Below are 27,185 nucleotides of genomic sequence, written 5' to 3'. Positions count from 1 at the left end.
ACGTATTCTTCCTGATGTGCTACTCCTGAATCTTGAAGGCCACCGTCTATTTCTCCCCAAACGATGAACGTGACAAAAAAAGCTAAGCCGGTTCCACCCCAAATGAAAGCTGTAAGAACTGCGCAGCATTGATTCGCCTGTGTTGTGTTTTTCTGCTCTCTTTTGTTCTTCAGCGTTCTTTTCTTGCGTTTAGCTGCTCTTTTCTGTTTCTTTTTTTCGTGTGATTATGTTATATTCTACATTGTTTTCTGTTCTTTTCTTGCGATAATGTGATTTGTTTTGCGGTTGTCTATTTTCTGTTCTATGGTCTCCTTTCTACTGTTTGCTGCTACGAGCGCGGTGCGTCTAAAACCCGGCGCTGGCGTTTCGCTGTCGCTTCGCTGGCTCGGACAGACGAATTAGCCCTTCGGCGACGCTGGCGTTCACGGGCAAGCAACCGCTGGCGTTCCAAACGTGCAGCCTGCTCGACTTACGTGTATCGAACCCGGGACTTGCATGACACCAACGCGAGACATGAGACGCTGCGTGACAACAACGCGAGGTGCGAGACGATGACAGGGCGGTGCTTTAAACTGCTCCTCAGTTAAAGTTTGAAAATTTCCGAAATGTTTTCTTTATCCGTACACATGCCTCAGATCCCTGCGTACAGCTTTCAACTCCTTCAGCGCAGGAGACCAGAGGGTGTGCCAAGTGCGGGGCAAAGGCCCCGGATGTTGGGCTCTAATCTCGCGCACCGGATGGCTTGGGACAGAAGGCGGCTTCCGTGTCGGTCAGCAGCGTCGAGTGCTCTCCACATGGGAACGCATTTCGGGGTCGGCAAAACTCGCGAGAAATCCCCTCGTGGGAGTCTTCTCACCATCTTGACTTCGCAGAAAGCTGTTTTCTGTTCTTCTGTCGACTCGTCTTCTTGCCCAGTAGTTCAACAAAATCGACGTTCGGTTGTGGTTCTGCGATGGCTCTATTTAATAAGGATTAATTAGAGCGGCCTCCTTTCCTTGCGCAGCGCATGTCGTCGCTAACGAAATGTAGTCTACTTGGCGAAAGATGTTCGATCCTAGGTGATTGCCTGTATCCAAGTTGGGCACATTGACGCGACCAGGATCATTACGCGATACTTGCTTTTCTACAAGAAAGTTACCTGAGCTGCTTTTGCAGAGCATTTTTTTTTTCGGAGGAACGAAGCTTGATTTGTTTTATTTGGAAGTTATCTTTAGGCATTCTCTCGTATATAGTGCACCTGCTCTTTTGCCATCTGACTGATTTTCGTTTCCGTGTAAATATTTTCCCGACCTTCACAGTCAGTAAGAATAGACAGAGACCGTACGAATGCTTGTTTGCCGATCTTCATTTTACATGCTCGTTCTTGGGCTCGTCGCCTTGTTGCGTATCTTTACCAGCTTGCCCAGGCATAAACTTCGTTAACACGAAGCGTCATGCTGACTTCACCGTAAATTCGAGCCTCCATCCTCTGAATCTTACGACCCGGCTGCGCCGTTCATTAGAGATGGGTGGTCGAATGGCTAGGTGGAGTTTCTGTACTTCGACCGCGCCGTATCTTTGGTCTTGCTACTAAGCATCAAAATTTAAACGGCGAGGAATGGAACGGAAAAAAACATCACTACGGTGGCCACGCCCCTCGCTCTTCGCGATGAACTTCGTAAAGCGCCAACTTCAACAAATTTTTGGTTTGGGCCACTTGCTTCATGCTTTAACTTTCGGAAAGCAACGTAAAAAACTTGTATAGCGATTGGTATAGTTCTAAATCCTGCGCTAAATGCAGCTCCACTAGTGTGAAACCTGAGGAAGTGCGTAGCACGGGCACCCAGCGATTCCCGTTCGTAGAGTTCCCGCTGCTCCGCTTACCAAACCGTCTATGACGTCAATGTTTGGGGCAGAGGTGTGCGCCGCCGCGCCGCGCCACCGCCGCCGCCTGTTTTTGGTCACGCCACTCGCGCCGCCGCCGAAGACCCTAGAGAGATCGCGCCGCCGCCGCCGCCGCCGAGCAATAATTGCGGCGCGCCGCCGTTATTCTTTTCTTTTAATTCGAATGGGGAATCTGGAAATAAAATACAGCACTTCGCTGGACTAGCTCTTCTCGATGTGTCCATGTAATGAACAGTCAATTTTAGCGGCCGCTGAATAGCGCGAGCTCGGCGAGAAGCGCGCCCCCTGTTTCCGGTTCTTGTTCTGCAGCGCCATCATGACATCACGAAGCTCTCAAACACTCTCGACACAAATGATACGGACGAAATGTGATTCAATGCAACGAACGCAGCCCTCAAAGATCCGATTTTTGGTGCACATGTCTTTTGATCATGTTAGACATCGATTTAGGTTTAATACGGCCGCTCGTCTAACACAGCTGTAAGGTCGGTACGCATTCCCTGCATTGTTGTGAAACATGTGGTGCACATTCATATGCAAATTCAGACTTGAAAAGTTCCTGTTTCAGTGCATTTCGTCTACTCTCTTCTTACGCTAGGAATGTGCTGGCGGGTTCGGTGCGGCGACGTGGTCAAAGGCGAGGTGACACGACAGCTCACGGCTTTTTCGAACCACTGAATGCGCTCTGCCGAAATGGACTGTGGACATCTCCTTTGGATGAACGCATTAAGAATAGCTCCCCAGAAGTTGTAGTATCTTTTTCTTCTCCAGAAATATCACGAGTATTGCCTGACCTTAACGCTGCTGCGTCCTCCAGCCTTAAAGGGCGACGACCCAACTCGCTGGATAGCATATTCTTGGAGTCTTGGACCTAGTACACTGAGCCCAAATAAATAAAATAGATAAGTAATATATATATCTCGGTGCGTTAGTACACTTTTGCCTTTTATACTTACTCGAGTAAATCGAGAAATAAATACAGAAGTAAAGAGAATGGCAAACTTAGAATATAGCTGAGCTTGTTGGTAGGTATTCATGTTAAGAAGACATGACTTGGAAACACGGACATAAGAGAAAAGTCGAGAGAGTGAACAGCTATCTCTCACGTAGACCACTACTCGCACTTGATTGATAGGTATGGCCTCTTACGCGGGTATGCGCAGATAAATATTTGTGTCTACCTTCGGTTCCGCCGCTGTGTGATTTTTCAGTTGTTAGCGGCGTTTCTGGTGTCTTGACTACTCTCCTCTGTCCGTGTTTGCGCACCCTGTTTTTATAAAAGGCCCCTGACAGCCTCTAAAAACACAACAAAAAATAAAAACAACGAGAGCGTTATTCTTTCTTGGCGTTTCTTGTCTTTTGGTGCACTTCGCGATGCCAGAACAGTTATTCACGTGACATCATCAGGGTACCACTCTCGACTGGTCCATATACGAGAAATAACAGTTGTCAATTGTCTCCTGTACTGCTTTGCTATGTAGTCGCCCACCCGCTATCGTGCGCGATTAACTGATTTCGCTCCATTTTGTGCGTTTGCGACCGCGCATGCAGAGATAACAGACTGTAGCCGACAAGCGCTAAATCATGATAGGTTCAACGCTTAGTGCTGACATTGTACGCGTGCTTTATGAAGAAATAAGTGGCAAGGAGATGTCCCCTGTAAGAAGGGTATTGAAGGCGAGAGCGAAACCAATGGAAGAGGCGCCGGATTGCATGGTTCTTCCAACAGACGCACTCTTTACAGCGGATACGACGCAGCTTTTCAGGAAAAAGGCGAGCCCGCTTCGACGGCTTTTTGTATATTTTGTATTGCGTTAGCAATTGTATGGACACTCAGGACAGCTTTTCACCGTCGCCGTCATGTTCCGTATAAACTCTCAATCGATAACATCGCTCCGCGCATTGTATGTTCTACCCGCGAGTAAAAGCTAGCGAGCGTTGGCAAGGAACATGGCTAAAGCAGAGATCAAGCAAGCTGGCCATCTCCGTCACACGGAATAACATCAACCTGCGTGCGACGCCTGCCGTTGATTGCTCCTCAAGCAAAAGGAAACGCCCCACCCGTAATTTGCTGGGCGAAGGAGCAGGAAGGGATGTCTGGGGAGAGGGACTGCGTGATTCGAGCAGCAACTGTGAACGCTGACTATAAGGGCGCGATCGAGAGTGCCGGCACGCACGCTGTTTCGGCAGACATCCCCCAGCGAACGGCTCGTATACCTTCTACGCCCTGTGAGCGCTGTGATCTCACTGCTTCGCGCTCGGACCACTGATACGACAAACTGACCGAAAGCCGCTTCTCTCCCGGGAGCGGCCGTATTTGCCATACATCAGCGTTTTGTAGAGTTAAGTGAGATCGGAGCAAAAAGAGTTAGCTGCTAGCACTCCATGTAACATTACATCGTGTACTCATCGCCTTCACTGCTTTGCCCTCCTACACCCCCCCCCCCCTCCCCGCGCCGCGCCGCCGCCGGTCCGATGAACCCCGCGCCGTTCACGCGCCGCCGCCGGAGGTGGAAACAGCGGCGCGCCGCCGCCTGTGATTTTGGGTCCGGCGCACATGTCTAGTTTGGGGTAAGCACGTAGAGTTTCCACGGAATATATTGTAACAAAATAGAAAGTTGGGCGAGTTGGTGCATATTCATATTTAAAGAAAAGCGGCGCACAAAAAGAGGAAGACAAAGAAGAGAATCACACACAGCGCTGCACTCACAACTGAAAGTTTATTCAGAGCAACAAGAACTTAAAAGGAAAAAACAGCGCATGACAGGTGAGTGACAACATGATTGGGTGATACGCTCACCAATAAAAGTACTCTTTTTTATGCAATGTCACCGAGGTCTGGCTTACGCAAGCATCAGTTGTGAGTGCAGCGCTGTGTGTGGTTCTCTTCTTTGTCTTCGTCTTTTTGTGCGCCGCTTTTTGTGCACCGCTACGCACTTAAAAAAAGCACGAAGAAGGCACAAGTACCGTATTTACACGATTGTAACTCGACCTATTTTATATAAATTTGATACAGTCGAAACCGAAACTAGAGCCACTAATTACGGCGATACAAATTAGACACCAGGGACGTTGTGGCATGGTTACAACATTACGTTTGCGTTCCGGCTCTAGCTGCAACATATACTGTATTTTCTCGTGTATAACCTGCACCCTCACACACGTTTCGCGGAAAATTTTCTTAATAATCACCGCGTATTCCCGCGAAGCTAGTTTCACTGCGTAGCTGTTAAGCACTGCCGTGAAGCCTCCTTTGCACACCGATCGGTTTTATTTTGGTGGCACGCGAAATTATCACGCAAGAAGCCCGCGTCTTCGCATCGTAATCGAGAATGCAGAGGACGCACTTTAAGGCCATCAGGGCCTGGGCAGCAAAGTTCATGAACAGAGCTTGAGACGACGAGTTAGCACGTGTAGTCAGTCAAGCGACTACGTAAATTTCTTTTATAAAATGCGCTGGCGCGTTTTTTTTTTTTTTTGCTGTGTGATTTTAGGAGGTCGACCTACATTCAAGTCGACTTACAATCATGGTACGAAGGACAAGCGCTTATCTTGTGTATACTTGTGACTTCTTTATTTTTTGCGCCAGCTCTTGGAAAGTTACTGCACTTCAAGAAAAGACGTCGCCAGCCGCTACAGCACAGTGTTTGACTAGGATTACTTGAGAATCTCTAACGTTGCACAGCTGGTTTCTTTGTTGGCAGAATATTTTTGTTTGATTTCGTCATTGGTCAGTTAGTTTTCGCCTATATTGAATGCGTATAAGCGCGTACAATATTGAATTTAATTTGTTTGCGTTCTGACGCTTCTTCATTATTATTAGCACTTTTACTGTGTCACTTGTCTTTCACGTTTAATATGTTTATCTAGGATAATTTATCTACGGTGTTTATATACATATACCACATTCGAAACGCGCCTCTTACTAAACATTTAGGTCTATAAATGTAGAGCTCCTCGATGCAAATTCGTTGTTCTAAAATGTTCAGCGCTACTTGCTGCTATTTGTAATTATGTAAGGAAGATCAAGACACAGTGCTATCGGAGTGGAGGTCAAGGAAAATGTTGTTGTTGTTGCTGTTATTATTATTATTATTATTATTATTATTATTATTATTATTATTATTATTATTATTATTATTATTATTATTATTATTATTATTATTATTAACGTTGCAATTGTAATTGTTAGTAGTGGTTGTGATGATTTTTCAGTTGGTGGTCGATAAGCCTTGTAAAACCAATGCTTCACATTCGACTGAGATACTCCGTGTCACTGCCTCGCGCTTGAAGAAGTTGACTCGTAGATTTCGCATATGCGATCGTACCGTCAGTGTGTTGTGAATTGTAAGCGCTCATGCTTTCGCTCTCTCTTTTGTTCTCCCTCCCCACGTGAACGAAGCTGGATATTGTCTCCCTAGCCTTCCTGCCCCTCCAGTATTCTCTCGCTCCCTGCAAATGTTCTCTTTCTGTCTTCCATTGCGTATATAAGTTAATTCTTCATCATCTGGAGTAACATGCTGGTGAACCGCCAGGCAAACTTTTTTGGTGCTCCAATGAGTAATCTGCGCTTCTGCTGTACTCCAACGGCCAATGCGTGCAGGCGGTTGGCCGGCAGCTGATGGTGTACCTGATCGCGCACCTCCTGACGCGCTACAACGTGGACCCGTACGTGCGCTACCTGCTGGACAACACGCGCATCCACATCATGCCCAGCATGAACCCCGACGGATACGAGATCTCCAAGGAGGGAGCTTGTACCGGCACACTGGGACGGTATGCTAGCGAGTCTCATTTCCTGGCCACGAATATTTATTTTAAAAGCCTGCGTCTGTCCTGTATCTTCCTCCGAACGGAGCGATTCGACCTATCGCCTTGATGAGGGAAGAGCGCACAATGTGCAACAGTAACGGGGACATACAGCGAACGAAGATAGCACAGGGCACTACTATTCTTCGTTAGCACAAATTTCACAACCGATGGTCGCGGGATCGAATCCCGGCCGCAGTGGCTGCATTTTCGGTGGAGGCGAAAATATTTGAGGCCCGTGTACTTGGATTTAGGTGCACGTTAAAGAACCCCAGGTTTTCGAAATTTCCGTACCCCTCCACTACGGCGTTCCTCATCATCATATCGGGGTTTTGGGACGTTAAACCCTAGCTATTATTATTATTAGCACAATTTTCACAAAAAAAATGTTCATTTTGGACCACTGTTAAAGGCAACACCTTATTAAGGCGAAAGCGTCTCGTTGCGGGGCCCTTTGAGAGCAACAAGGCAGGCGAATGAAATAGTACAAAAAACCACGTGACCTACGTCACTAATGACGTCACATCATCATGTGACGTTATCAGTTGAGACATCGTCGCATGGTCAAAGGTAGGGCAACACCAAGTGAGGCCAGAAAGCTAAAGGGGGGGGGGGGAGGGTGCAATCGACTAATTACGTCAAGGTGACTTAATGCGTGTCTCGCACACTGCGGTTCAAAAAGTTCTTGCGAAAAGTTTGGCCCGGATTGTATATTTGAATGCATTACCAAGTGTGAAGCAGGCCTTCGCCTTCAGGTGTTATTGGCGACGGTATGCTAATTAGATGAGCCTTTCATCAGCAGGCCACATTGTAAACGCGCACCCGACAAACCGCGACCTCATAACGTACCACACGGCCACACGCTTGCAGCCACACGCCTCAAACAACTAACTGTACGATACTATACGCTCATTCTTTCTCTCTGATTTTTATTTCTAACTCGGATGAATCTCTATTACTCGACAAAAATATGAGCGAATGATTCCAAAAGCGGGGCGTCGCAATTTCATTACTTCGCGAACAGGGGAGTGCTATCTCATTCCTTTAGTCGAAACTATGTTTAAGCTTGCTTCCCTGTCCGACGGCGCAGGTACAACGCTCGTGGCGTGGACTTGAACCGCAACTTCCCAGATCACTTCAAGACTCAGACGCAGCAGCAGCAGCCGGAGACAGAGGCCGTGCGGCGCTGGATCCACCAGATCCCGTTTGTGCTGTCCGGAAACATCCATGGCGGTGCCGTCGTAGCCTCGTACCCATTCGACAACTCGCCTAACGCCGGTACGAGTCACTGCTCGAAACTAACACCCACAAGGTCTCACAAGCGGAAAGGAATAAAGTCAGCCTCGCAGCAGTTTCGCGGCGAAGCGACGAATGCGATAGCAACACATTCGAATGTTATGCGAAGTAAGGCTAGCAGCTAACTTTTTTGGATCCGATCTCGCGTAACTCAACAAAAGGCTGGTTTAAGGGAATACGGCCGCTCCAGGGACCGAAGAGGTTTTCGTGCTGTCAGTCCTCTAAACGCGAAGCAAGCGTTGAGAACATAGCAAGTTTAGGAGCTGTCTCCTGACTGTCGAGATAGCGCGCGACCGCGCCCTTATGAGCAAAGTTCGCAGTTGCTGCCTGAGCGAGGCAGCCGATTTGGGCTTCGTACGGAACATGACGGCAACGCCGACGGCAAAAACGCACCGAGATTGTCCATATGATTGTTATCACATAAAAAAAAATTGACATGTAGTTGGAAACACCCACAAGGTATCTGGTGATGACGGAGACGAGAATGTTTCAAGTGGAAGCAGCTTGTGTCGTATAGGCCAACCAACGATCAGCGATACCCACCGCGATATGTATCCTAGCGGCTAAGGTGTTGGACTGCTAAGCTCGTGGACGCAGGTTCAATTCCCGCGGCCACGGTGGTCGCATTTCGATGGGGGCGAAATTCAAGGGAAGCCCGGGTGCTCTGACTTTGGTGCACGTTAAACACCAGGTGGTCAAAATTAAACCGAAGTCTCACACAACGGCGTGCCTCATAATCATATCTTGGTTCTGGCACGTCGAACACCTGAAATTAAAGATCAGCGATAAGTTGCTCTTTGTGACTATTTCTTTCCTCTGCATCGAATACAACTTGACTGATGGAGGGACATTTTGCACGTGGGCTCGTGTTGTTCACGGAATCAGACACGCACGCATACACGGGCTAACTACGCTTTAGCCTGTAGTGTACGCTATAGCGCTGATAAATGCGCTAGCCTCGCTGGCGCCACCGCGGCCTACAAGGCTAATTTTCACGTAGTTCTAAGTTTTGCTTTTCATGCTCTAAAATAAGTCACGCGTAAATACGTTGAAGGTTTGCCGCTTTTGTCCCATGCAATGAGTTGCGGGGTCTCTGACATGATCGTTGCATTGCATCGCAGTGTTTCACACGTATAACAAGCCTTCGGTGACCCCGGACGACGACGTGTTCCAGCACATTGCCAGCGTGTATTCCTTCAACCACGCCAACATGTACCTGGGCGCGCCCTGTTCCTCAGATCGGCAAGCGTTCCCCAACGGCACCACCAACGGCGCGGCATGGTATCCCCTCGCAGGTACGCGCTGCCACCATAACTTGGGCGCTGGCTAAATTAACCAAACGTGTGGGGTATCCGTATCCACGTCCGTATCCACGCCCAGTGTTTAACGCCTTCTTTTAGGCTCAGTTTTAGAATGTATTACAGAAGTGGTTATCTCGGCTTTCTGGCACAAAAGAGCCAGAGAGAGAGAGCAGAAACATTTATTGAGTCGGCTACTTGTGCAGGGCCGAGTTAGATTGCGCCACCAGATGGCTAGCAGGTCTAGCCTGTGTACTGGTGACCTCATAGGCGCGATTGAGGATCCGGTCTTGGACGTCCGGGTCTTAGCTACGCAGCAGGGTCTCCCTCTCATATAAAAGCAGGCCATCTCCTAATTCTATAGAATTGAGGGGTCTTCCTTGCATCCCCTGGTTATATGGTTAAGGGTAGTTCCCTCATAGCACAGTGTGCAATCGGGAGAAAACAGATGAGATAACTAACGAACAATGATAGTTTTACAGACGCATCATCGTAATGACATCATCGTATAGATGACATGGCAGAACAAGAGAGCGATTACGTTTTTCTTTTTGTTGTTGTTGCATACCTCGTGATTGAAATACGCGCGTTGGTTGGAAGTCACGGAGCCCAAAAGTACAAAAGGGAAATATTTCATGCTCAACTATGTAGAACCGCGCTCACTTTGTCCGTTTGGTAAGCAGCCGGTTTTAAAAGACGGTGCTTGGCCGTCGTGGTCGTACATGGCTGGCTGTTGTAGCCAACAGAGTTCTAATTGTTCACACTGTAGCGCAAACACACACACACACACACACACACACACACACACACACACACACACACACACGCACACGCACACGCACGCACACGCACGCACACGCACGCACACACACACACACACAAACACGCGCGCGCGCGCGCGCGCGCGGCGACAAAAGTAGTCTGTGTGGTTTTCTATCGCCACAGTGTGAATAATGTCATACAAACTAGCCCATCAGTCTATCCTTTCCAACTTCATCTCATTGTTTGATTAATAAACGGCACTTTGCCATCGAGCATTGCATATAGCACATGAAATGACGCTTTTTTCCGCGCATTGAAATAATTTGTTCATGTGCCTGGTTAAGTATGTAACCTCCTTGCTGTAGTACTCTACGGCGCTAGAAATATATATATATATATATATATATATATATATATATATATATATATATATATATATATATATATATATATATATATATATATATATATATAGATAGATAGATAGATAGATAGATAGATAGATAGATAGATAGATAGATAGATAGATAGATAGATAGATAGATAGATAGATAGATAGATAGATAGCGTTATTTTGTTGACATCCTTGCTCAGGTGGCATGCAGGACTACAACTACATCTGGGAAGGCTGCATGGAAGTGACGTTCGAGATCTCTTGCTGCAAGTTTCCGCATCGCCGCGAGCTGCCCCGCTTCTGGGACGACAACAAGCAATCACTGCTTGCCTACTTGGGAGAGGTGCACAAAGGTGACTCTTTCTGTTTACTAAATAAACCGCAAGGGCTCGTATTAGACATGGCGTAAAACGATGTTACCTGTGAATCTTTTGCTAGAAAAGTCGCTAGGAGCAGAAACGACGCTATAAAAGAGTGGGGAGCTTTTCTGGAGACACTATGAAAATCAGAGCAATTAAAGCGCCAACTTCAAATGTTCCTTCGTTGCACTGATGAGCTAGATTGCTGCCTCTTTTGTTCTTCGCCCCTTATAAAAACAAATGCGCAACAATATGTTTATGAGATGAAAGAGACTGTTTCTGCGCAATAATGACTGCGGAGTCACTTAGTGACCTGTCATGAATAGTTGCATTCGCAGCAACAGATGACTTTCAAATACGAGCACATTATTAAGCTTCAACTGCGTTCCGTGGACCTGATAGAATCGCATCCATTGTCGGAGAGCTTTTCAAGAAAATGAAAGTGTATTTTGATGTAACAGGCATTTGTTTAGTGTTTTCTTGATACTTTCGATAATTCGGAATTCGGTTAATTCGTTCGGACATTTTTCCGGTCCGAATTAACGAGCTTATATATATATATATATATATATATATATATATATATATATATATATATATATATATATATATATATATATATATATATATATATATATAATTCGTTCGGACATTTTTTCGGTCCGAATTAACGAGCTTATATAATCTCGTTAATTCGGAGCGGAAAAATGTCCGAACGAATTAACCGAATTCCGAATTATCGAAAGTATCAAGAAAACACTAAACAAATGCCTGTTACATCAAAATACACTTTCGTTTTCTTGATATATATATATATATATATATATATATATATATATATATATATATATATTTTTTTTTTTTTTTCAAGTGTTTCCACAATAACCTTGTTTATTTATTCTGGCCGTGGATGTTTATTGTTTTTGCTGTTTTAGTTAATTCATGCAGTATGTATATCGTGTGGTTCTGTTTGACCGCTGTGAAGCTGCCCAGTGTATGAGGTGGCCGGTTCCCCTCAAGCTGCTCAATTGTGGTCAATAAACATCATATATATATATATATATATATATATATATATATATATATATATATATATATATATATATATATATATATATATATATATATATATATAGGAACTACGGGGACGCGGGGTATCACACAGAAATACACTTCTTGTCGTTATCGTTGTAGCCTATGAACACATTTTATCAATTGTCGAGAAGACATCTTCTTCGTTCATGCTCTGCACCAAAAATTCTCGCGCTCGTTCGACGTCGTCACCACTGGGAAGTACGCGCGGCAGCACTCATTTGATAATTTTTGCACATCTTTTGCAGGCGTACGAGGCATTGTTATGGATGAGCGCGGCAACCCAGTGGTCAAGGCTTTCCTGCGTGTTTCTAATCGCACTATCGGCTTCAAGACCACATCCAGAGGGGAGTACTGGAGGATCCTCAGGCCTGGTCGTTACACGCTTGAGGTTAGTCCTTTAGGAATTACGCTAATACAATGCTCTCAGCATCTTTTTCAAGAGGCAATCACGGGCCAATGCCCCTACACCCGTTGACTATATAGGAGTGGAGTTATCTGAAGCTGTCGCAAGGTATTTCTTTTCTCTGTTGCTCAAATCAGTTTCTTTTCCCTGATGTCCTTTTACAAACTGTCAATGAGGGTATGATGTGGCAATTGAAGTTTTTATACAGGGTGTCCAAGTGGCTTGGAGTCATCAGACTCATCGTAAATAGCGCAGCAGAACGGGGCAACAGAAAGGACACAGGCGCAGATCGACAACTGATTGTATACTGTAAGCACAGGCACGAGTGTATTCACAAGGAATAATGGAACGCAGCAAATGGGAAGTTATCAAACCATATTCATTTCTGCATTGTACAGCGCCATCGAGGTGTTACTTGCACGCTTCCGGCTCCATTTTCTGATTTAAAAAATTGCCTATAACGTTACACGAACGTTTTTTTTTTTTACTTCTGCCTGGCATTTTCACGCTAAGGAAACGTGGTTAACAACGGGAGCAAGCAATGCAGTGGTCAACAATATGTGTGCTCTCATTATTTTTCGCGTGCTCCCTGATTCGTCCTGCACGAGTTAACCGACGACTTTCTTCGTCCTGTTGGAACTTTTCCCCTCTTTCTTCCGTTTGTTGAAGGAAAACCAGCTGGGCATATGCAGCTCGTCGACATGTACGACTTGTGCTTTTGTTACATATTATTGCGATAGCAATTATATGGACAGTCTCGACGGATTTTTGCCGTTGCTGTCGCCGTCGCCGTCGCTGTCATGTCCCTCTCGTATGAAGTCCAAATTGATAAGATCCCCCCGCGCATCGTATGTTCTACCGCGGGTAAAAGCATGCGAGCGGGGGTGACGAACGCGGCCGAAGCAGAGATCACACGAGCCGGCCCATTCTCGTCGCTCGCAGGGTGCATGCGATAACATCACCCCGCTCGGGAGGCCTGCCATCGAAGCAGACAGGAAATACACCGCCCGTATTTAACGACCATGAAAAGAGGCATTCACGCTCCGTCGCTCGGGTCGCGCGAGCAGCAGCGTTGAACTTTGAATCTAAGGGCGTGGTCGCGATCGCTGGCGCGCGCGCTATCTCGACAGCCATCACAGCGGGCGGCTCGTATACCCTTCTACGTGCTGCGCTCTCAACGCGAAGGGACTATGCGGAGAGCACCTCTCCCTATAGCGGCCGTATTCTCTTACACCAGCGTTATGTAGTTACGTGAGATCGGATACAAAACAGTTAGCTGCCAGCCTCACTTCGTCTAACACTACAATTTGTTGCCATCGCATTCATTGCTTCGCACTTGCTCGGGACTTTTTTTATAACGCAACTAGCGGAACAATATCGGACACGAGGCCCACCACTGGAGACGCGGAAGCTGCAGTCGCTGTGACGTGCAGGATTGGATCACGTGATCTCACCTCGCTTCAGTGAAGGGAAGCGGATGGTTGAATGAGTTTCTTTTAACCGTGATTTCCTGGCGGTTACCCCTTTGAACAGCGTTGTTTTGCTCTCACTTAATGTGTACAGACACCTATAGCGACTACACAATCTGGAAGGGTGCAGTCAGTGCTGGGCAGTATCGAAGATACATGTATCTTAAATACTATCTTAGATACTCTATGGGTATCTTGTATCTGTATCGCGATACGTCTCGAAAGATGAGTATCTGTATCTGTATTTCCGATACATTCGATAATGTATGGTGTATCTTAAGATACAAGATACTTCTATCACAACACAACCGTGCGAAACAATAATCACTGGCCAAACTCCGCTTCTCAAGCTGGTACTGGTGCCACTAAGCCATCTGAATAAGTCTAAGGGCAGTGACGTTATTTTATTTTTACGCCAGAGTCATCCAGTGAGGGTAGAAGATGAGGAAGACAAGCACGCGGACGTCTAGCCCAGCCCACGTACCTTTTGTTTTGTCGATTTCTTTTCTTTTTAGTTGCGCCAGTGCCGTGACACTTGCTCTTAGCCACTGTCCTGCGCCGCGTACTCCACTGCGTGCAGCGTCTATCGCGCAAATTCTGATGTTGCTACAGTGTCGTTATTGAAAATTCTCTTGCGTCTTGCTCCGTAACGAAATGTGATGGTGCAAGAATGGGGTCGCTTTGTGTCTCGTGGATTTTACATATCAGCGATTTGAAGGATCTCATGGATGTAAAGCTTGACTTACATGCAATGAATTAACTTATATGTAAATAAGATATGCAAACACCTATAGCACCACTAGTACTGATGCTAGATCTAATAGATCAAGCGTTTACCTAACAGAAAATATCTTGGCGTACCGTATTTTTCACTTCCTGCTACATTTATTCAAAGAATTTATGAAATCATAACTTGATGATTAGCACACGTGCTTTATTGCTGTCATTTTGCATCTCATACATTACCTACGTCTCTGTACTGTTTTTCTGGTCTGGTCACTGCAGTATGCCTTTTGTAACGCATTCCCAAAATAAGATCTCTGCTTTATTCTTCTAACTGTCTGCTTTATATTTCTACTACTGTTTACCCATTTACACGTTGCCAAGGTGATTTTGAGAACAAATATATAATTATGTAGGCGTTCCTTGAGTTGCAGTACAAAGCATTCTGCTTACCGCTTAGTAAAATAGCGAAACTGAGTTTTCATTATAATAATGGAAATCATTAGGAGCCATCTTAAAGACGTTAGGAAGGGGATTCGAGAAACGTTGTTTTACTGAATGCTCCGTTTTACTCATTAGCGTACCAACGAGCCGTTTCAGGCAATTTCCATATAGGCACTGAATTTTCTATTGTCTTAATAGGTAAGTTGACGATACTTCATGCTCATAGCTATAAAGGGTGCCGTCTGTATTGTGTTTTTCTACTCATTCAATGTGAATGGGAATACAGAACCACCTTTCGATTTTACTAATATTAGTTTTCCTGTTTTAGGCCTTCTTAAATATTCTTCGTATTACTAATCGCCACCTAATGGGATCTATAAGCGGCAATAGCGCGAATAACGGCGGTGTCCTCCGACGCTTTGTGCAACTATACAATACGTCTGAGACGTCTTTGTGTTGCACATGTTTTCTCGTTGAAGAAAAATTGTTAAAAGATTACACGTGAGTGAGTATATCAACAAAGAATCCTTTACGCCAGCAGATAAGTAGAATATGAAAATTCATTGCTCTCTTACGTCATCTACGTATACACCAGGGGTCTCAAACTCAGCTTATAGCTAGCGGGCCACAGTCACGAAATTTAGTTCGAAGCGCCGGGACAGTGAAGATGGTGGGAGACAGTTTGAACAAAATGACATTGCCATTCGAAAGGAAGCCTTTCGCATATCTCATATATAGGTCATTTCTGAAGGGGACTTGGAGTCAGAATTCGAGAAACATCGATACCGATGTACAGAATGACTGATATCTGGACGCGGATTCTGAAATATAGAGTTTTTGTTCCACGGTTATGTTTCAGCACATGGTGACGACATGTTCCTCACGAAAGGAAAGCTTGAGACCAGTCATGTCTGTGTAGCTCACGAACATACTTATCTAGAAAATAAACACAAATGGGACGAAGATGGTCATGTGTACGGGTGGGGCCGCTAGCGAAAGGTCTCAAACCCCTATCATACACTATGCGTCCCCCCCCCCCCCAAAAAAAAAAAAAGTCGCTACCAGCGTTGTTGCTGCTGTACACCTGTCCGGATATACGGTATTGTGCAAACTGTCTTTTACGGACAAGACAAAAGTCCACACCGGTATTTGCGCCATCGTGCGAAGGCTTCTTACAGAAGTTATTGTGATTATATGGCAACCCGCTAGCTGGTCGGCAAGCTGAGCAGCGACTCCCATTAATTGCAAAAATGACAAGCAAGAATCGCTGTCAGCGAACTGTATAAAGAGTTGTCCTGTGAAGAAGCTAAAGCAAATCGCAATAAATTGTTTTGGAAGGAAACTAATGTACTTTGAGCAAGAAGGGCAAAACTTTTAGATATTAACAGACATTTCATTAAAGTGAAACAAAATAGGTCACAGTCAGCAAATTTTCAAGAAGACATTTTCGTGCATAGGCGTTCGCTGCTACATTATATGGATCTATAATAACAAATTAGAGAATGTATCGAAGTATCTTAAGATACAATTGCCAAGTATTGTATCGGATACAATTATTGCGGCAGTATCTTGTATCTGTATCTCCAATACTTCTTGCCTGAGTATCTTGTATCGTATGGCGATACAATTTCAAAGTATCTTTGCCCAGCCCTGGGTGCAGTCAATGTGATCGGCGCCATGGTATACTTTACTGCGCTGCGTACGCGAAGGAGCCAGGCGTGAGCTTTCGCTTTTACCCTTATCCTGCTTTGCGAGAGCATGGTGCCGCTGTCACTGGTCTTTCCTTTGTTCCAGCTCATGAGGTGCCTTGCTGTAGAATGAGCCCAGCCAGTGTCAATTCTTGATTATGTTGATTTGCGGCGACAACGTGACCAACTTCAAACACTGATTTCCCTTCTAACAACAGCCGTGAACTGTCATATTGCTTATCAATGAAGCTGCAAATTCTGGGCGCTGGTATTTTCACTGAAACATGAAATTTCCGTTTATACCGTGGTAAGCCACGCTTTGCAGCATGCTAGTGCATTTAAATGTGCCAAGTAATACGGCCATCTGGCACACGGCGCATTCGCTATCGCACTCGAGGCCTATCGGGACCGTATTTTTCGATCGCAGTTGGCCCCTTTGCGCAAACTGCAAAACCGAGTTAATCGTCAAAAATCTTTATCCCGATGTGGCTCGATGGCGATCGAAAATACACCGTATGACAACCGCAAAAAATTCGCGCAATGAGAAGCAACAGATGAATATTAAAATCGTGCCGCAGGCAAACTTGTGCTCATGTGAAATATGTTATCTATGGAGGTACAACACTGAATGAGGCGCGTAGGTGACTATATGTCTCTCGTGTGTTTGCCTCCAATCATATGAGAACTGTTGCACATGCATGCAGCTCTAAACATGCTGGGTTGCGTCCCACACAGCAGGGAAACCACTTGTGTTGTGCTTCATAGGGCTATGTGTACTAAATAGGAATGTAAATTTACGCATGCTTGTCTCGTGTCAACCGCGGCCCGTTTTCAGATGCAAACCCAGAATGCATGAAGTTACACGGTGGTCACGTTGCACGCATTCCTTGCAGCAAAAATTTGTTTCTTTGCCGCAAGCACGCACTAAAGCCCATTTGATGCTCAGTTTCCATTCGACACAAAATGGTTCTTTGCCTTTTTCAAAAGCAGCCCGCTTGGCCCCCTTGGCTTCCATATCGGTGGGCATAGCAGACGACGCCGGCAGTCAAGGCGGTGTCTAAGGCATTATGAAGAATTTAATTTCTTTTCGGAGTAGTTACTTAGCATTTCGTACAGTCAGTTAAGAAGCCACAGCAGTATTTTAGTGATTTGGTTGAAGTGAAGTAGAACAATAATAACAAAGGAGACGCGGCTGCGGGCTGAGCGAGAAGAGCTGGCGGAGAAATCCAACCTTGCACGTCTTACAGATGTCCTCCCCCCAATACGAAAGGCGCAGTCTCGAAATTGTTGTTTGTTCGCTGCTCAGGTCTCTGCGCCCGGTTTCCACACGGCCAAGCAAGACTTCATCGTGCTCGAGCAGCAGATCTCCATCCTGAACGTGACGCTCAAGTCTTTGCACGAGGAACCCGAGGAGCCCGAGCAGCTCCAGCCCGAACAGGACTCGGCACAAAGCGCAGTGCCGCCACCTACGGTAACGCCTGCTCCGAGCAACGGAACCTCCTCACGCTCTTCTCTTTCTACTAACACCACTACCACCAGCTCGCGCCCTCGTACCACTACTGCCTCCATCAATGACGTCACCGGAACGGTACAGTCCCGCGCGGCAGCTGTCGCGAGGCGCAGTGGCGCCGCCGACGGCAAGGTCATGGAGGCCGGTGACGTCAGGGAGGCTGGAGGGTACCGGAACCACGGACCTCGTGATGATGGTCCCCGGTTGGAGTATCACGCGGACATTTTTGTTATGGAAGTCAGGTCGGGCGCCAACGATGTGCCATCGTGTTTTACTGAAGCGTGGCTGTTCACAATTTCAGCGCTGGTTTTCGTGTGGTCTCGTCTCCTCGGTGGCCCTTAAGATGCGATATGGTACAGCCTGATATTTGCCACATTTAATGCTTTGCTGACTAGTGTTCAGCCGAAGATCGGCCGTTGTAACGATCCGGGATGAGGTGATATCACCTACTAGGTGCCTGCCGCGGTGGTCTAGTGGTTACGGTACTCGAATCCTGACCCGAATTTCGCGGAGTGGCATCCCGGCCGCGGCTGTCACGTTTCGATGGAGGCAACGTGCTAGAGGCCCGTGTGCTTAAATTTAGGGGGACGTTGAACAACCCCAGGGGGACGAAATTTTTGGAGCCCTCCACTAAGGCGCCTCTCAAACTCATATCGTGGTTTTTGGGCGAGAAACCCCAACAGTTATATTACCGACTGCACGGATGCCTAAACGAGCACAGGAAATATTAAGCATGATAGATTATACGGCATTACTATCGTATAAATAGGAAGCCGTGTTTACACGATAATGCTAGTAAATAGACATTGCTCAACAGTGAGGTGCCGCAAAAATATATGAACTTTTGTAACACCCCTCCGGCACTAACAACAAATACCACTGTGCCATGCTAAACAGTATTATGCGCAAAGTAGCCGATGCAGTGTTCATAATGTAGATACCCTCGTGCTTAGTTTAGGTCTCATGCGAATGCTTGCTTGCGTCTTCGAAATGTACAATGCGCTCCTCCATAGCGTACGCTGTGGGTAGGGAGGTATGTGCGACTATATTCCAGCTTAATTTTTACTACTACACGGACGCTGCTCTAGGGACTAAAATTAAGGGGACGCTAGATTTCTGCATTTCACGTGTGTTTGTTCATTTATCTATATTATTTCTGTGTTTCAGTCGTGTGTTTTGTTGATTCTAGTCCACATCTCAGGGTAATGATTGATGCAAGGTGCTGCTCGAAAGCGCAGTTATGATTTTCAACGTCTACTTACATTGTGTACCTGAACACGTGCTAAAGACTGCCAATTTGCGTATGTGCAAATACGAACGATATGCACATCGGGATTAAGAGTGTAGGCTGTGTACTTAGGTTGAATAGGAATACAATGTATCACTTAGAACAAAGAATCTAAATGACTTTTACCCAAAGATGTGTAACTGTGGCGGGAAATGCATCCCGGTGCTACGTGTGGGCAAAACATCCTGTGCATATAAAAGGAAAATATCGAATAGCTCAGAAAGCATACAGCTCTCTAAACATATTGATCATTCTATTCCTGAGCACATTGAGGACATTACATGTTGTGGCTTTCCTTCGTTGAACCCTCACAACTTACAAGGTTTGCTGTCGCCTAAATAAACTATGGCTTATTTGATCACGTTAAAATAACATCAAAGTGCAAAATGTTAGTCTTGTCACTCCAGGCGCCATTTTAAATTACCTCAGAGCAGCCTAACCAATTACCATCAGTTTATTAGAGCCACAACTGTTGCTTGCTGTATAGTGTGAGAATGAGTTTGGAAAGGCTTGACACAAAAGAGCGCTGATAACAAACAAGTACTCCTATTAGCAAACACGCTTCCCTGTCATGTTACAAAACGTAAAAGCAAAAGTTGACATGCGTCAGTTTGATGACGAGGTGAATGCGCAACTTCAGCTTACATGCACTTCATCATCTACTTCTAATCACTCTTAAAGGGACCGACAACCGATTTTCCTCGACCAAGTTTTTTACGGCGCAATAGAAAGCTCACCCTTCATAGTGCTTGTAGTTGCAGCGGTTAATCCCAAAAGCACTTGATTATTTTATTAGCAGTATTTCTCGATCTGGAAAGCCCCTGAACTGTACGCAGATGTCCTCCAGCAACGCTATGAAGCGATAGCGATGCCAATAGCCTTCCTCGCATTATGCTCAAGGTTTCGCTTTAACAGGAGTGGGTGAAACTGTGATTAACCACCTTAATATTGACATTTTCGACCGTTTTGGAATCTAAAAAGCAGGTAGAATAAGTTTTCCGAACGCTCGTCGTCATGTGAGATCTCTTTACCGCCTCGTGAGCTGGGCGCTCGTGGCCTCCGCAATTATTTCCGGCAGTGCGTCGCCGGAGGTAATCGCGGAGGCCGCGAGGCGCTCTTCGTACTTTTTCAACTCGTCGGCAGGTGCCGCTAGGCCTTCAGCTAACAACGTTCATGCTGCCGCTCATGAGCATCGGGTCGTACGTCAAGCGAAGGCGGCGCCGCTGTTCTGCTCAGTGTAAACAAATGCATATCTGCACGTTTTACATTAGAAAAAATTATAATAAAAAGCGTGCTGTATTTCAACACTAATATGGCGACAATTAATTGCATACACCAGTAAAAGGTTACGTGATAGGTACATGTGCACGTTCAGTTTTTTTTGCCGCCAGAGGCGCCAAAAGTACTATTCAAAACTAATTTTCAAAAGTAATTTTCCTGTAGTAAGATAGATTTAATCGAAGTAGAGGCATTAGCCCAACATTTAAAAAAAAGAAGGAAAAAAGGAAAAAGATTTTTTTTTGTCGAGCCTGGTGGCACACTTGTAACTGTTATAAAGGGGACGCTCACCGCATCCATTCACCCAGTTAAGAAATCAAAATATAAATCCGTGTTTAATGAGAAAAACAGGGTTCGTTTTAGACAATACAATGGACAACCCTTCTATTAGTGGGGTTATCTCAATTCGTGTTATGAACGGTTGTCGGTCCCGCTAATTATTCATTCTGTGTGTTGGTTTTTCTCTGTGACAGTGAACTGTCTGTGTGCCCTTTCCTTAAACTTCTTTTTCTCTTTGTTTCTCTGTTTTTGTTTCCGACTGAACCACAGGTGGCACCCCAAGAGAATAAGTTAGACGCCATAAGACAAATTCTACCACAGCCACCTTTGCCACCTCGCTTCTACTTTAACGGCTTCAAATCGCTACCACTGGCCAATAACAACCCGTTCGAGTTTGCACAACCGCTACGCCACTGACCTAGCTCCTCTGTTGTCTTTTCTTTTCGCTCTGTGTCATCATGATTTCGCCTCACATGCGCCAGCCCATGTTCATTGCTGATTTTTTTTTTTTCGCCATCATGTCATGTTTGTTCGCTGCGAGTCTCAGCAGCTCAGACAGTATTTTAAGCTGAACGCACGTACGTCACAGCCTCCTTCTGCGTTAGTTTTTTTTTCCTGCTTCAGTTCAATACATTTCCACGTGAATATGTGTAAGTGTCGCCCACGTGCAAGTTCCAGGCTTGCCACAGGTAAATCTTACGCGTTATGTCTCTTAGAGAGAGCGGTATTTTTGCTTTTGGGAAGTGGCGATGATTGCCACAGGCCAATAACTCTCGTTAGGTATTAAAACCAACAAATTTATTAGCGAATAAGAGTTTGAACAGTTCATATAGGACATGCAGCTTCCTGTTTACTGGCCAATATTTTTTTAGCAAAGTAGGCTTTCAGGAAAATGGAATTGCTTTACATAGCAGAGACTTGTAACCCGTACCGTGAGACTGCTTCCAGACGCACAATAAATCATAATTTCAAGATGCACTTTCATAGTCATAGGCCCATCGCCATCACCATCGTCATTGTCGTTTGTTACGTGTAATTATTTTTGACAGTATGCAGCACGCCTGGACACAGTGCACCTCCTGTTTTTTTGTTTTTTATCTTCTCAAGTATTGTCGGAGAGGTTGGCCTTCTCGAAAGGTAGCATTATGAAACTTCTTACAGGCTCTTTTTATCGCTTCTCGCGCGTTCTATTCTCTTTTTTATACCAATCATTTCTGCTTTCGTGCACGTGTGAGTACAGCATGTCATCAGCACATGGCCTTTTCTTAATCTCTGTTTTTTTTTTCTCGCTAACACGGTGACGGTGTTCGCAGCACCCTTTTTGTCTCTGCTCTACTGTCATCTCACTAATAAACTTGAAACACCCACTTCCTCTGTTTCATTTCTTTCTATTTTTACGCGACATCCATTTATAGACATCAACAAATTTAGGAAACGGCAGGAGCACTGAACAAGACTGTCGACGAGCATTGTTCGAGTAACGGCACAGTAAGTTGAGAAGCATCCACGTAGCTAACCATTCGATCTGTATTCTCGCTGCTGCGTTGTGCTGCTCGGCGATATCGACGTGAGGTGGTAATGCGTGGTGCCCGCTTTGGCTTCGACGCCTACCATCTCACCTCGATGTCTGCAGTGAAAATGCACGCTGCTTTGGTCCTTATAACTTACCGGGCGCTCATTCAGAGAAAAAATTGCCTGATTTTTCTGAAGCCGCACGTACTATGTTGCGTTTATTCAGCAAGAATGCTCAAGTCATTCTCATAAAGCAACAAAAGATGAGCAGTCATGTTTGCTGCTTAGTGCGAAAAAAATCTAGCCCCGCTGAAGTCACTCTTTCAATGCTCCCACAGCGATTAGGTATTTTTTCTTAACATCAGTCCTTTCCGAATCTCGTACGCGTCATTTTAGTACGCGACAATTGCTCATGCTTGGGAGCCAGGGATATGATAGTGAACGTAGAACGCATAAACGAGACTCTTGTGAGTGCTCCTGTCGTGTTTGCTTTTGGCAACGCACACGCTGGCCAAGTGCCGAAGCTGCGTGTTTCATTACTAACACGCTCCCACACTTCACGGAACATCGCCGACAGCCGATAGCCATCAAATCTTTCTGGGTCGGAGATTCACTGGACATCCACTGACCACGAAAAGGAGCCCTCTGGTGTCTCATGGTGAAGGTGGGAATCACTTCGGTCCTCACGTTTTGTCTTCTCTCACCGCTTTGTTCACACTGTTCTAAACCGTGTTGCACCTATTTGAATCAGATAGACAACCCAGTTGATACGCCCATGAACACCGTACGTTCAGTTAATGCACTATCACTATCAACACTGTTGAAATCGGCCCTCATATTGTGGTTTCAAGAGCTGAGACAACTTGTGTGGTTCTCGCTAAATCTACAGCCGCCGCGGCGGCCGAGTGGTTACGGTGCTCGGCTGCTGACCCGAAGCACGCGGGTTCGATCCCGGCCGCGGAGGTCGCATTTAGAGGCTAAATACTTGAGGCCCGTGTACTGTTCGATGTCAGTGTGCAGTTAAAGAGCCCCAGGTGGTCGAAATCAGCCCTCCACTAGGGCGTATTTCATAGCCTTGGTATATTTAGGACGTTACACCCCACAAACCAAACCAACCGACTAACCGCTAAACCTACAATTAGCTGGCAAGTCAAGAATACTGCTGCAAATGTTCTTCAAAGCGAGCCTGTGTGCACAGATGAATCAGCGAATTATATTATCCGATTCTCCTTAATACTGTTTATGAGCTGCCTTTTCCTCAACTTCCTGACCCAGTTTTCCGCATGACTTGTCGGACGTGTTTGGCTCGTCAGATTCGGGCTACACCTACACTAGTGGGCGACTTAGGCCTCTTATTCCCTAGTGTTCGTGCTCTTGATAGTTTAGGAAAGATGACTAAAGGACAGAACGAAGTATTTTCATTTCCGATCTCTATCTTAGTTCTGTGTATTACGGTATCAGCTTCCCTGTCGTGAGATCTTTCGTTTCATTTCACTTATTTACCGTCAAGGACAAGGACATTACAGCGGGGAGTGGGTAAGAATACAAACAAAAGATAACAAAGAACAGTCAATAAACGTAACGATGAACGAAATTCTAATAGGCTAGTACTTATACAATGGTGGTTAGTGCCTCGCTAAAGCGTCGGTTATCATCGATTGATGCTTTGTGAGATTGAAGGTGGTTGCACTCAATTGCAGAGCGCGGTAGAAAAGATTCGGGAAATGTTTTCGCTCTACAAAAGGGATCATAGATATGCTTTGTTTATTGTTGCTGAACAATACACAAGTGACACTTGTGTTTCTTCGTATGTGTGTCTCTTCGTATATGTACCATCCGCAAGGGAAGTGAAGTTGTTCAGGGACTGCAGAAGGAAAGCGAGGCACGGAGGCAGAACAATATTGTGGGCACACTCTTCGCATTCTTGAACGTCACTGACTATAGTTTCAAGCCGAGGTAGTGACACGCACGCGACTATTTTGATCACCTATGTAAAGACGAAACTGGATGCTGAACGTGGTTCTCGTGCATTTTTGAGAGAAATCAATCAATCAACTTATAACTCATAACGAAATTATAATACAGTGCATCATATTTATACAGTCGGGACCCCGGAACTCAGCGAGTTGTGGAAGGGGTACCTGTAACGCACAGTGTTGTTTATATCCGTGTAAGAATATCTTATAGATAGGTGTATACATTTAAAAAAAAAGGCTAATCGTTATACAATATGGAAAACGTAACTAAGTTTACCGGAAGTACTGGTGCAGTGGGTTGGAAAAATGTTGGATGGGTCATGATGAAGTTATGTCTTTAGGCAGACTATTCCAAAAGATGGGCTGTAGTACTTATAAAACAAAATGTTCCATAATTATTAAAAATTGAGTACTGGCGAATTCCATCCAAGCAATTTGGCTCCGCTTCAACTCCGAACGTTCTTGTAAAAATGTATCACAATTATAACATTTTACACCGCTAAAAACGCTTCAGAAGTTTATATTTTGATTACGCGAGTGTGTAACTATGGCTTAATTTCCGTGCATAAAGTTCTTAGCAGAGGCTCTAAAGAGTTGTTCTAACAGATTGAAATGTTCGAATATCGGGCTCGCGCTGCAAGCTGGTCATGCGCAGTTATTTCTCAACTTCGGGAGCATTCAGTGCAACTCTTTTGAAGTCCTTCGTGCTTTCTGACAAAATGGTACTTCGAAGTGGAATGCCACAGGCTTAGTTATGTTTGTCCTCCAAGAAGAAAGTTTAACTCTTGCATCACGGAGCGAATAGACAAACAATTCCTTTCACTTTTATTCTTTTCCCCTTAGGGATTCTTCTCGGAAGAATAAGTACCGCATTTCATGATCTGTAAGTATTAAAACTAAAAATATACATTCCTCTGTGGACATGTAATATATACCGAAACAAACTGCGCTCATAAAAAGGCGTACTGTAGTAGTACGCCAACCTAGTCGTCAGACAGAGAAGTTAATGAGAGGAATTATTATAGCTTAAGTTGTCTTTGTGAAGTTAATATACGCAAGCCATGATTAGAAACTTGAAATATTTATGGCTGTGCTTTGAGTGACTCTGTAGGAAAAAAACAACTGTGTGGATACGTAAGCATGTGCCTGCTAGTAGGAACACCTCACTGGTGATTGTAGCGAATGGCAAATGCCAGATGCGAATACTAAAATAGAGGGACATTTAGGAAGAACGGCTTTGTTCTTTCCGTTATTTTCATGCCAAAAATATGCATTGCTTAACTCTTCTTTAAAGATACAATAGTTCAAATACATTTTTTTTTTACAGAATACGTCAACATTTTTAACACCTCAATGACTAAAATCAATGTTTTGCTTAACGTATTGCTGAACCTCATGCGACCTATAGGGGAAGGCCGCCGCGGTAGTCTAGTGGTTATGGAGCTCGACTGCTGACCCGAAAGTTGCGGGATCGAATACCGGCCGCGGCAGTCGCATTCGAATGGAGGCAAAATGCCGGAGCACCGTGTGCTTAGGTTTAGGTGCACGTTAAAAAACCCCAGAGGGTCGGAACTTCCGGAGCCCTCCACTACGGCGTCTCTCACAACCTTCGTGGTTTTGGGACGTGAAACGCCGATAGTTATTATTATTACAAGTACTTCGTAAAAACAAGCTATTACTCGAACCCCCTCGTTCCCCTTACCCCCTTTTCGTCTGGTAGCAAATCAGATGTTTGAATTCCAGTCAACGCCCCTGCCATTCAACCGTTTTCATCTCTCTCTCTACGTATATCGACTCTTGGAAGCGCAAGCAGTTATCCTAATTAATTGATATTTTGTTCAATGTCCATATTCGAGAAAAGTGTCCTCCGCCTGATGTGTGCATGCGCATGCAGCTCAATAAATATTTCGCGACATCATCGGTCTACGAAACTTTGATTTGGCAATGAGTATCGGCGGTCTTATCATCGGCGAAATGTTACAACGTCGGCGTTCTTCTCACAAACATTTTGCTGGTTACTCTGAAAGGTGAAAATCAAGGTAATCGCGAATTGTTTACGATTGTGGCAGTTGAAATTCTAACGTTGGATCCACAGGCAGGGAGGCCTTTTGTATTCCGAGCTATAGAACGGCGCGCTTTCGCGAAATTTAACGATAGCATTGAGGTGAGCATATTCTATAAGAATTTTCAACGTTTTCCTAAATGTAGCTATTTACGTCCTCGGGACAAATGATAATGAAACGAAACCCTATTTCTTAATTTTCTCTCTAGCCTCTTTACATCGAGCATTAGGTACTCCTTGGTATCTGTGAGATCTGTCATTTATTTCGACGTCAAATATTGGTGACCCAGGTTGTGTGGCTCAGACGCTGCGATTTTCTGTTTCTGACAGTCAGGTCGACGGTTCATTTCCTGAGTAAGAAAAGGTAATTTTGATGAGGGTAAAATAAAAAAAAAGAACTTTGCTGAACTTTGAATTCGGTGTACGATAAGGAACAATCAAAATCTACCAGAGGCCGCCGTTCTGGCATTTTCCATGGCCCCAATATTGGCTTGGGGTAACATACGCAGTCAGTCAATAAGTAAATCAATCAATCAATCAATCAATCAATCAATCAATCAATCAATCAATCAATCAATCAATCAATCAATCGAATGATCAATCGATTAATTAATTTGTCTAGTATATCCCTCGAGTGCTTATCGAATTGAAGCCTT

At 45.1% G+C, this 27,185-nt stretch overlaps 1 protein-coding gene across 3 annotated transcripts in view; it reads left to right on the top strand.

Moving 5' to 3' along the window:
* The window catches only part of LOC119389399 (carboxypeptidase M), a 76,973-nt gene that overhangs the window by 47,624 nt on the left and 2,164 nt on the right, over window positions 1-27,185 (top strand). For 2 of the 3 annotated variants that reach the window (XM_049414415.1, XM_049414417.1), the window contains exons 4-10: window positions 6,488-6,660; window positions 7,784-7,971; window positions 9,111-9,284; window positions 10,644-10,796; window positions 12,143-12,285; window positions 17,931-18,095; window positions 21,250-23,155. In XM_049414415.1, coding sequence (XP_049270372.1) covers window positions 6,488-6,660; window positions 7,784-7,971; window positions 9,111-9,284; window positions 10,644-10,796; window positions 12,143-12,285; window positions 17,931-18,095; window positions 21,250-21,396 — 1,143 coding nt within the window. In that variant the 3' untranslated portion in view covers window positions 21,397-23,155. The remainder of the gene's footprint in view (window positions 1-6,487; window positions 6,661-7,783; window positions 7,972-9,110; window positions 9,285-10,643; window positions 10,797-12,142; window positions 12,286-17,930; window positions 18,096-21,249; window positions 23,156-27,185) is intronic. The other variant, XM_037656632.1, reaches the window with a different exon arrangement.

This window comes from Rhipicephalus sanguineus, chromosome 4 (genome assembly GCF_013339695.2).
Source record: "Rhipicephalus sanguineus isolate Rsan-2018 chromosome 4, BIME_Rsan_1.4, whole genome shotgun sequence".
Classification (NCBI taxonomy): domain Eukaryota; kingdom Metazoa; phylum Arthropoda; class Arachnida; order Ixodida; family Ixodidae; genus Rhipicephalus; species Rhipicephalus sanguineus.
This window is presented reverse-complemented; position numbering and strand designations above follow the sequence as displayed.